The sequence below is a fragment of the Bombina bombina genome, chromosome 6 (genome assembly GCF_027579735.1).
Source record: "Bombina bombina isolate aBomBom1 chromosome 6, aBomBom1.pri, whole genome shotgun sequence".
NCBI classification, from domain to species: domain Eukaryota; kingdom Metazoa; phylum Chordata; class Amphibia; order Anura; family Bombinatoridae; genus Bombina; species Bombina bombina.
The window spans coordinates 898,586,212-898,599,026 of NC_069504.1; the positions used below are offsets into that span (position 1 = coordinate 898,586,212).

Below are 12,815 nucleotides of genomic sequence, written 5' to 3' on the forward strand. Positions count from 1 at the left end.
TTCTTTTTTTTTTTTTTTTTTTTTTTTTTTTTTTTGTGTGTTTTGTTTTCCAGTTGATAGAGAGGTCTCCTAAGACCCTTCCTAATTCTGTCATATACATAAGCATCATAACGTTTGTGATGGGCGCAAGTATTCACCTAGTGGGTGATTCTGTGAACCACAGACTGATCTTCAGTGGATACCAGCACCACTTGTCTGTAAGGGATAACCCAATAATACAGAACTTGCAACCTCCAACCCTAGTGAGTATATGGGATAAAAGGGGAAAACTTGTTATGCATATGACAAGCCAGGCATTTATATATAATATATTTGAGAAAGTGAAGTTCCTTTGTATACACATGAATAATTTCACAGATAACCCTGGGACACACATGCACAAAGGTCTGCTCAGTCTGTATATACGCTGTGTATAGCGTTTCTAATCGAAGACAATGGACTCAATATATCCAGCATTGTTTACCACCTGTTAAGCGACAGCAATTGTTCTGGGTGATTGAAAGGCTGTGGCTCAAGAGCAGAAACCAGTACTGCACAAGAACTACCTTGTTCAATAATAAATGTAGGCAGTGGACAAATCGCATACGCTCAACACAAACACTGGCTAATAAACTTTTTATATATATATATATATATATATATATATATATATATATATATATATATATATATATATATATATATATATATATATATATATATATATATATATATATATATATATATAGTGAATGTCTATTATATTCAGTGAGCAGGTTCTCTCAAAATCAAATCCTTTAACTAGAGAAGATCTTCTGTACACATATTTTAAGAGGGGGCTGCCTGGAGTGTTGGCAAATTTCAATGTGGTTATATTTTTGGTTAACACTTTACACTGGAAAAGAACTTCCGTGTGTGGTTATGTTCTTAATACCGCTATTAAACTTCTTTATATGCTAGTGAGAGTTAGGGCTACTTTTGGTGCTCCAATTATTTTATGCTCAACTGATGTATGGATAATCAGACTGTTCACCAATACAGCATTAACTAATAAACATTTCTTTAGTATATTAAAAGAAAGAAATACAAAATGAGAAGCGGTGTCCTTACAAGAACACGCGTATTATGTTACTTCACAGATTAATGAAAACACCTTATAAAATATACCTTTACCTGCTGCAGTTTTCAGGACTTTCAGCAGCGACTAAATAAAAAACTTTCTAAGCTGAATTTTATCCTTTGTAGCCTCAGCAGATGGTTTGTTACATAAATGCACTGTTCTCCACCCTTCCTATCAACAGGCTTTTACCTTGCAGCAGCTCCTGAAGGAACAGAAACCTGCTTATGACAATCAAAAACCATTATTACAAACGTTGCAGTGGTTGTGGTAGACTATTTCTTGGCATGCAGTAGGAATGGTTTTTGCGTCTCAATATGCAAGTAATGGTGATATTGGTCAAGCAGGTATGGTGATTATGCATTGAAAAAAAATGGTATTTAAAGGGTCAGTCAAGTCCAAAAATAACTTTCATGTTTCGAATAGGGCATGTTATTTGAAACAACTTTTCAATTTACTTTTATCACCAATTTTGCTTTGTTGTTTTGGTATTCTTAGTTGAAAGCTAAACCTAGGTAGGCTCATATGATTTCTAAGCCCTTGAAGGCCGCCTCTATCACGTTTTTTTTTTATTTGCTTTTCACAACAGGGGCGAGCAAGTTCATGTAAACCATATAGATAACATTGTGATCACACCCATAGCTTGTGGCAGACACTGCACTAATTGGCTAAAATGAAAGTCAATAGATCATAAATAAAATGTCATGTAATCAGGGGTCTGTCAGAAGATGCTTAGATACAAGTTAATCACAGAGGTAAAAAGTATATTCATTTAACTGTGTTAATTTTGCAAAACTGGGGAATGGGTAATAAAGGGATTATCTATCTTTTTAAACAACAAAAATTCTGCTGTTGACACTACCTTTAATGCCATAGTATTCATGATGTGGAGGGCATCTTTGGGATAACAGAGGGCTCCCACCAACTACAGATTGCCAAGTATTGAGGGTCTTCTCTATATGTCCCTTTTGTAGAAAACCTCTTCTGTACTGCTGCCAAGAAATGCACATAAAAAAGTGTCTTATCACAGGACCACTTGCCATGGTCCAAACACACAAGGTTTCCTATTCCCAGGGCACACTGCTATTGCTGTCACACTCACACACATGGTCTGCTATTGCTGTCACACTCACACACATGGTCTGCTATTGCTGTCGCACTCACACACATGGTCTGCTATTGCTGTCGCACTCACACACATGGTCTGCTATTGCTGTCGCACTCACACACATGGTCTGCTATTGCTGTCGCACTCACACACATGGTCTGCTATTGCTGTCGCACTCACACACATGGTCTGCTATTGCTGTCGCACTCACACACATGGTCTGCTATTGCTGTCGCACTCACACACATGGTCTGCTATTGCTGTCTCACTCACACACATGGTCTGCTATTGCTGTCTCACACACACATGGTCTGCTATTGCCAACAGACACACACACAAGGTCTGCTATTGCCGACAGACACACACACACACACACGATCTGCTATTGCCGACAGACACACACACAAGGTCTGCTATTGCCGACAGAGACACACACACACACAAGGTCTGCTATTGCCGACACACACACACTCGCGCACACACACGGTCTGCTATTGCCGACAGACACACACACACACACACACAAGGTCTGCTATTGCCGACACACACACACTCGCGCACACACACGGTCTGCTATTGCCGACACACACACACTCGCGCGCACACACACGGTCTGCTATTGCCGACACACACACTCGCGCGCACACACACGGTCTGCTATTGCCGACACACACACACACACTCGCGCGCACACACACGGTCTGCTATTGCCGACACACACACACACACACACACACACACACTCGCGCGCGCACACACACGGTCTGCTATTGCCGACACACACACACACTCGCGCGCGCACACACACGGTCTGCTATTGCCGACACACACACACTCGCGCGCGCACACACACGGTCTGCTATTGCCGACACACACACACTCGCGCGCACACACACGGTCTGCTATTGCCGGCACACACACGGTCTGCTATTGCCGGCACACACACACACTTGCGCGCACACACACGGTCTGCTATTGCCGGCACACACACGGTCTGCTATTGCCGGCACACACACACACTTGCGCGCACACACACGGTCTGCTATTGCCGACACACACACACTCGCGCGCACACACACGGTCTGCTATTATTGAGACATATGCATAATCAAGTACAAGTGCAAAACAATTCCCAAAGCCTCAAAACTTAAAATGTATAGGCTACATAGTTGTAATTCTGCCCTTAATGATTCAGAGTATGCCATTTTAAACAATTTTAACTTCTATATGCTTTATTTTCTTGGTATCCTTTGTAGAACAAGCAGCAATGCTCTAATGGCAGCTAGCTAAACACATCAGGCAATCCAATGACAAGACATATATGAGCAACCACTAATCTGCAGCTAGCTAGTGCATTGCTTCTCCAGACCATACCTAGGTATGCTTTTCAAACAGGATAGGAGAGCAAAGCAAATTAGATAAGTAAATTGGGAAAAGTTGTCTAAAAGTGCATGCTCTATTTGAATTTATTAAAGTTTTTGAATTTACTGTCCCTTTAACAATCACTTTAGACACGTGTTATTTGAATAACAACATACAGGGTAATAAAACGTCTTTACCAGTTGATGTATTAAGCATGTCTCATCAAATTCAGATTAGGTTAATACAACTAGAAAATACATTTTGTTCCAATTTTTGATGAAATTCTAGGTATTATTAAAGGGATAGTAAAAACCAAAAATGTTATCGTTATTTATATTTACCATTCCCCAGTTTTGCATAACCTACACTGTTATAGAAATATACTTTCTACCTCTGTGATTACCTTGTATCTGAGCTTCTGCAGGCTGCCCCCTTATCTCAGATCTTTTGACAGACTTGCATTTCAGGCAATTGTAGTGCTGACTCTAAAATAACATGAGCACAATGTTATTTATATGAAACACATGAACTAATGCCCTCTAGCTGTGAATAACTGTCAAATGAATTCAGATAAGGGTTTATAAATTAGCATATGAGCGTACCTAGGTTTAGCTTTCAACTAAGAATACCAAGATAAAGCAAATTTGATGATAAAAGTAAATTAGAAAGTTGCTTAAAATTATGAAACTTTTAATTTGGACTTTTCTATCCCTTTAAGGGAAAATTAGTAAATTACATTTTAAATAATGCAACACCAGTTTCTGTTTCCTGTATGCGCTGAAGTGGAAAAGGATTAAGCAGATAAGAGGGACAAATAATTTTCCATGACAAAGGGACTGGGTTTCACCTATTGTGTCTAAGAAATCAGACTATGGGGTGATTTTCAAATGACGTCAAATTTACAACTAGTAGTAGAACACAATCCTTGACCTAAAATATAAGACATTTTATTACATTAGCAGGTGCCAGTTTCCAAAAATTAACCTTAAAAGGACAGTATACACTAATTTTCTATTAACTAAATGTAATAGACACTACTATAAAGAATAAGATGCACAGATACTGATATAAAAATCCAGTATAAAACTGTTTAAAAACTTACTTAGAAGCTGTCAGTTTAGCTCTGTTGAAAAGGTAGATGGAAAGCCCACTGGGAAATAAGACACTCCCCCCCCCCCCCTTCTTTTGCATATGAAAAGACCCTTTACACAAACAGGAGCAAGCTGGAGAAGGTAGCTGACGGTATTCATATAAAACTTTGGGGCTTGGCTAGGAGTCTGAAAATCAGAGCAATGTTATTTAAAAATAATCAAAACTATTCATTTTTTAAAAAATAAAAATTAATGGGCTATATAAATAGATCATCTACAAAACATTTATGCAAAGAAAAAATGAGTGTATAATGTCCCTTTAAGGAAGCCATACAGCAGGCACGGAAAAACCCAGGCTCTAGGAAGGGGCCCATATAGGAATCCCTCTTATTAGCCAGCATCAGACAGGTACATCAGTTCATATATAAAGGGTTTCTTCAAGATCATAAAGCGTGATGGTAAGAATCTGTCTTTGGAAATTCAAGATGACTAGTAGATCTATGCCTGCACAGCTAATCCTGGTCTGTTTACTTAAAGGGATAGTCTACTACAGAAATGTTATTGTTTAAAAAATAGATAATCCCTTTATTACTCATTCCCTAGTTTTGCATAACCAACACAGTAATAATACACATTTTACCTCTGTAATTACCTTGTATCTAAGCCTCTGCAGACGGCCCTCTCCCCCCCCCCCCCAGTTCTCTTGGCAGACTTGCATTTTAGCCAATCAGTGATGACTTAAGAAAACTAAGATAAAAGACGGCCTTCAAGGTCTTAGAAATTAGCATATGAGCCTACCTTGGTTTAGCTTTCAACAAATACCAAGAGAACAAAACAAATTTTACATTTAAAAGTAAATTAGAAAGTTGTTTAAAATTGCAAGCCCTATATGAATCATGAAAGTTTAATTTTGACTAGAACAGTGGAATATAGGTAAAGGAAAACATAAAAAAATGACAAAATTATCATACCTTGTTGTTTCCAAAACATTACTGAAGTAGGGACTTTGGGTGGATGTGTAACTAGACATTATACTGCTCAAAGGTCAAAAGATTTGGAGATTTGTTACACCCAGGAAGTCAGAAAAACCAGAGACAGACATCTAACTTGGTGTGTAGATTGATGAACCGAGCTCAACCAGTGTTAATTTTGATGGCAAATTTCGATTTAGTCTTAGTCATAGTATTTTGACTAAAATGCCATTTTAGTTTTAGTCATCTGAATTGTTTTAGTCTAAACTCTACTGGAGATTAAGCCGACTAAAATTTTAGGGGTTTAGTTAAAGTGTAATGCATTATTTAAAGGGACAGTCGACACCAGAATGTTTGTTGTTTAAAAAGAAAGATAATCCCTTTATTGTCCATTTTCCAGTTTTGCATAACCAACACAGTTATATAAATACACCTTTTACCTCTGTGATATCTTGTATCTAAGCCTCTGCAAACTGCCCCCTTATTTCAGTTCTTTTGACAGACTTGCTTTTTAGCCAATCAGTGCTCACTTCAGGGTAGCTTCACATGCATGAGCTTAATGTTATCTATATGAAACACATGAACTAAGGCCCTCTAGTGGTCAAAATGCATTCAGATTAGAGGCAGTCTTCAAGGTCTAAGAAATTAGCATATGAACCTCCTAGAATTAGCTTTCAACTAAGAATACCAAGAGAAAATTAGTGATAAAAGTATATTGAAAAGTTGTTTAAAATTAACATTCCCTATTTAAATCATTAGGTTTTTTTTTTGTTTTTTTACTTCACTGTCCCTTTAAGCATTTCTCTATAATTTCTAAACTCATTATATACTCCCAGAGTAAACCTAACACCTTTTATTATTTATTGTATTAAGAATTAAACATGCAGTACAGACACAGATTTAGACATTGTGATATATAACGTCTTTATTAGACTTAAAATGAAAGAAAACCAAGTTTCATAAACAAACAGAAGTGCAACTTTAAATTATAAAAAACAAACTGTGAACTGTATTGGCTGTAATGCCATTGCACATATTACCCAATATTAAAACGTTAACAGTTCTCTGCCCCTTAATGACCACAATGTACCCTGTATGTCACTGTATTTTCAAACTCATTATATACTCCTGGAGTAAAGGTTTATTAACCTGTTTTTATTTATGGTATTAAAGTTTGAACATGCAATACAGATTTAACTGTTGTGGTATATAACGTCTTTAGCTTAAAATTAAATAAAACCAAGTTTAGTAAATAAACAAGAAGATAGCCTTGCTTCTTTTTTTTATTTTATTTTTTTAACAAAAGAGCAGTAATAATATATGGATTGATTATAACACCTTGCTTAAAGTCTTGTTAATTTTAACAGCAAATTTTGATTTGGTTTTATTCAGTCTTTTGACTAAAATGTTGTTTTAGTTTTAGTCGTATTTTAGTCATCAGAATTGTTTTAATTTTAACCTCGTTTTAGTCGACGAAATTAACACTGAGCTCAACAAATGAGCAAAAGCATAAAAAATACAAAACTCTAGTCCATGCCAATGGGAGTAAAATGAAGATGAGAAGCATCAGCCATGCTTGACAGAAAATCAGATCTTAATACAACCTGTCTTGCAACAACATCATCAACCTCAGAGTTTAAAATCTAGAAATTTGTGAAAAAGGCTGCAATAAAGTATTTTATGTGTTTAAAAAAAAAAATACATTGTAATGATCTGAAAACAAAATAAAGGTTTTAAAAATATTTATCCATTTTTAGTTTTTTGTTTTTTTTTGTTTTGTTTTTTTATCGCAATTTGCTCCCAGGGGCACACCCGTTTAAAAAAAAGTATCTTGAGTGTTGATTATCTTATTTGTTGTGGTCATATAGGGATAGAGACATATGAGCTCCTGCACAAATCAAGCAACCACTGTGCAGCATGCATGTGAGGTCAGGGTTTAGAATTCCGTATGGATATTGCTGCTTATTTAATATATAAGATAACCATACTTTACTTATGCATAAACTAATTGTAACACTACGCACACACATAAGGTCTGCTAATAATAATAAAATACAAGAGGGCAGCTGTCACTGGATAACATAGATACAAGAGGGCAGCTGTCACTGGATAACGTACATATACAAGAGGACAGCTGTCACTGGATAACGTACATACAAAAGAGGACAGCTGTCACTGGATAACGTACATACAAAAGAGGACAGCTGTCACTGGATAACGTACATACAAAAGAGGACAGCTGTCACTGGATAACGTACATACAAAAGAGGACAGCTGTCACTGGATAACGTACATACAAAAGAGGACAGCTGTCACTGGATAACGTACATACAAGAGGACAGCTGTCACTGGAAAACATACATACAAGAGGATAACTGTCACTGGATATCATACATACAAGAGAACAGCTGTCACTAGATAACAACATACACACAAGAGGGCAGCTGTCACTGGATAACATGTACAAGAGGGCAGCTGTCACTGGATAACATACGTACAAGAGGGCAGCTGTCACTGGATAACATACGTACAAGAGGACAGCTGTCACTGGATAACATACGTACAAGAGGACAGCTGTCACTGGATAACATACGTACAAGAGGACAGCTGTCACTGGATAACATACGTACAAGAGGACAGCTGTCACTGGATAACATACGTACAAGAGGAGAACTGTCACTGGATATCATACGTACAAGAGGACAGCTGTCACTGGAAAACGCATACAAGAGGATAACTGTCACTGGATATCATACTGTACATACAAGAGAACAGTTGTCACAAGATAACATACAGACAAGAGAACAGTTGTTGCTGGATAACGTACATACAAGAGGACAGCTGTCGCTGGATAACATACGTACAAGAGAACAGCTGTTGCTGGATAACATATACAAGAGGTGTCCTATTGCCACACAGGTGCAAGAAGACTGCTTTCACAGAACCACATAAGATGTTTTTTTTTTTTACAGGGCAACAGACACAAGAGGTCAGCAATTAGCAAACACAAGTCAGCTATCAACACACACACAAACCTGCTATTACAAGGATATACACTACACAATTTTAATAATGGCCACTATTTTCTAGTTAAAAGCTTGTAGCATTTTATTGTGTATCAGGATTATTGCACTCATTTCAATATTTCTCTCTATCACAGATTGATTCCTTTGAGTTGCTCTACTACTATGATGAGTATCTGGGCCATTCCATGTGGTATGTTCATGATAACTGTCTCACCAAAATGACATGTTTTCAGTGAATCCAGTACATAGTTGGTGTATTTCCTAGGATTGAACTGGATTAAAATTGTGTTTTCATGAATTCTAAGTCTAAATTATATTTTTAGCAATTTGGCTGTGTAGTTGCAAGAAATAATTTGTGGACAATTTGGAATTTCTAGATTTCTGGCTTGATTACTCCTAAAATGTGGTCTGATCTTTATATAAGTCACAATTATAGATAAACACAAACTGACTAAACTAATAACAAAAACAGTTGTACTTTTCAAATTTCAAAGTGAACCTCTGTATAAACGACTTCTCCAAAAGATATTTGGAGTCATGTGTTGCAATTAAGGAGATTATATTGGGGTTGTGAGTTGCACAGGTATCCTGGCCTTTAAATAAAGACACACAAAGCCTGGTTACCAATAAATCTGTTTTTATCATAAAAGATTGGTTACTGTGAATTATGCCTCAGTCACAACCTTGCCAGGACCTTAGAAGATGCATTATACAATGCACAAAGCTGGAAAAGGTTAGAAAAGTATTGCTAAATGCCTGGGTGTTCATCTATCCAATGTAAGACAAATTGTCTACAAACAGAGAAAATGTAGGACTCTCGCTATTCTCCCTATGAGTGGGCTTCCTGCAGAGATCTTTTCAAAAGCACAATCGGCAATCCTGAAAGGTGAAAAAGATTCCAGGAGTAACAGAAATCTCCCTAAATGGCAAAAGTCTTTGTGTCCACTATCAGAAAAATGCTGAACACGAATGGTGTTAATGGAAGGAAACAACTGCTGTCTAAAAAAACATTGCTACACATCTCAAGTTTGCCCAAGACCATCTGGATGTTCCACATTGCTTCTGGGGAAAGGTGCTGTGGACAGATGAGGCAAAAGTTAAAATTTTTGATAAAAGCTGTGGATGAAAAATGGCACAACATTCCGAAACCATATCCCAATTGTGAAGCATGGTGAAGGGAAATTAATGGTTTAGAGCTGCTTGCTGTCTCAGGGCCTAGATATCTTGCAATCATTGAGGGAACAATTTCAGGGCAGCAGTTCACAAACTTAACCCAACTCAGAAGCTCTAATATGGCTTGAAGAGGGCTGTGCAATCGAGAATGAACTAAAACAGATTTGTAAGGAGGAATGGTCCAAATTTATCCTCAACGTTGTGCAAGTCTTATAAGCAGCCGCAGGAACATTTGGTGGAGGTTGTTGCTGCTAAAGGAGGATCTACAAGTTACTAAATTCAAGGGATCTCATACTTTTTCCACCCTGCACTGTGAATGATTACTCAATGACTTCAATACAAATTTTAAAAATACAACTGTCTGTGTTTCCCTATAATTGTAACTTAGATGAAGATCAGACCACATTTTATGAATAATCAGTGCAGCGATTCAGGTATTTCCAAATGGTTTGCAAATGTTTACTCTCAACTGTATAATGTGGCTCTCCTTGCAGCATGTTTGACAGTTCGATTCACTTGCCTGGCAAATGTGATACTTTGTATCTAACACATTCCACACAATTGATACATATTAACATTTGCATTGTTTTTATTTCTTACAGGTATATTCCTTTTTTCCTTATTTTGTTCATTTACTTTACTGGTTGTTTCACACCGGGAAAAGAAGAATGCAGTATGCCACTCTCAGCCTGGACACTGCTTGCACCAAGCAGCCTGTACTACTGGTAAGTTTCCAAAGCATAACATAAAACCTCTATCATTATGTTATATCAGTAGAAATCATAAACACTCCAGTATTTAAAGGAATAGTAAAGTAAAAATGAAACCTAAATGGACTGGATAGAGCATGAACGTTTCAAACCATTTTACAATTTACTTCTGTTGCTTAGTTCTCATGGTATCCATTATTAAAGATTAATCCACTGGGAGATCAGGAGCGTGCATGTGTCTCTAGCAATTTGGTAGCAGTTGGCAACATTGTATCTACGAATACCATTGCTATGACCAGGGATTGGCACAGACGAAGGCTGTGGTGGTCATTTTGCAAAGTACAGACCTTAGTGAAGGACACCAAGGTACATTTGAAATTAAAAACACTATTTTATAGTGCTTGGTGTTGCAGATACCACTGACCCTATAACCAGCCCTCCTCTGGCTATACCCATGAGCCAGTGTCACTACTGTGTCATTATATAGTGCTTGGTGTTATTATACTGACGCAGATACCACTGATCCTATAACCAGCCCTCTTCTGTCTATACCCATGTGCCAGTGTCACTACTGTGTCATTATATACTGCTGGGTGTTATTATACTGATGAAGATACCACTGATCCTATAACCAGCCCTTATCTGGCTATACCCATGTGCCAGTGTCACGACTGTGTCATTATATAGTGCTGGGTGTTGTTATACTGATGCAGATACCACTGATCCTATAACCAGCCCTTGTCTAGCTATACCCATGTGCCAGTGTCACGACTGTGTCATTATATAGTGCTGGGTGTTGTTATACTGATGCAGATACCACTGATCCTATAACCAGCCCTTGTCTAGCTATACCCATGTGCCAGTGTCACGACTGTGTCATTATATAGTGCTTGGTGTTATTATACTGATGAAGATACCACTGATCCTATAACCAGCCCTTATCTGGCTATACCCATGTGCCAGTGTCACGACTGTGTCATTATATAGTGCTGGGTGTTGTTATACTGATGCAGATACCACTGATCCTATAACCAGCCCTTGTCTAGCTATACCCATGTGCCAGTGTCACGACTGTGTCATTATATAGTGCTTGGTGTTATTATACTGATGAAGATACCACTGATCCTATAACCAGCCCTTATCTGGCTATACCCATGTGCCAGTGTCACGACTGTGTCATTATATAGTGCTTGGTGTTATTATACTGATGAAGATACTACTGATCCTATAACCAGCCCTTGTCTAGCTATACTCATGTTCCAGTGTCACGACTGTGTCATTATATAGTGCTTGGTGTTATTATACTGATGCAGATACCACTGATCCTATAACCAGCCCTCTTCTGGCTATACCCATGTGCCATTGTCACTACTGTGTCATTATATACTGCTGGGTGTTATTATACTGATGCAGATACCACTGATCCTATAACCAGCCCTTGTCTAGCTATACCCATGTGCCAGTGTCACGACTGTGTCATTATATAGTGCTTGGTGTTATTATACTGATGAAGATACCACTGATCCTATAACCAGCCCTTATCTGGCTATACCCATGTGCCAGTGTCACGACTGTGTCATTATATAGTGCTTGGTGTTATTATACTGATGAAAATACTACTGATCCTATAACCAGCCCTTGTCTAGCTATACTCATGTTCCAGTGTCACGACTGTGTCATTATATAGTGCTTGGTGTTATTATACTGATGCAGATACCACTGATTCTATAACCAGCCCTCTTCTGGCTATACCCATGTGCCAGTGTCACTACTGTTTATTTGTATAGTGCTGGGTGTTATTATACTGATGCAGATACCATTGATTCTATAACCAGCCCTTGTCTAGCTATACCCATGTGCCAGTGTCACTGCTGTGTCATTATATAGTGCTTGGTGTTATTATACTGATGCAGATACCACTGATTCTATAACTAGCCCTCTTCTGGCTATACCCATGTGCCAGTGTCACTACTGTTTATTTGTATAGTGCTGGGTGTTATTATACTGATGCAGATACCACTGATTCTATAACCAGCCCTTGTCTAGCTATACCCATGTGCCATTATATAGTGCTTGGTGTTATTATACTGATGCAGATACCACTGACCCTATAACCAGCCCTTGTCTAGCTATACCCATGTGCCAGTGTCACTACTGTGTCATTATATAGTCCTTGGTGTTATTATACTGATGCAGATACCACTGACCCTATAACCAGCCCTTTGTCTGGCTATATCCATGTGCCAGTGTCACGACTGTGTCATTATATAGTGCTTGG

The 12,815-nt window shown here is 38.0% G+C and overlaps 1 protein-coding gene across 2 annotated transcripts in view; it reads left to right on the top strand.

The window, feature by feature from the left end:
- Nucleotides 1-12,815, top strand: part of CLN6 (CLN6 transmembrane ER protein) — a 50,775-nt gene that overhangs the window by 14,670 nt on the left and 23,290 nt on the right. For both annotated transcript variants that reach the window (XM_053718506.1, XM_053718507.1), the window contains exons 4-6: nucleotides 54-242; nucleotides 8,789-8,844; nucleotides 10,430-10,552. In XM_053718506.1, the coding sequence (XP_053574481.1) occupies nucleotides 54-242; nucleotides 8,789-8,844; nucleotides 10,430-10,552 (368 nt within the window). The remainder of the gene's footprint in view (nucleotides 1-53; nucleotides 243-8,788; nucleotides 8,845-10,429; nucleotides 10,553-12,815) is intronic.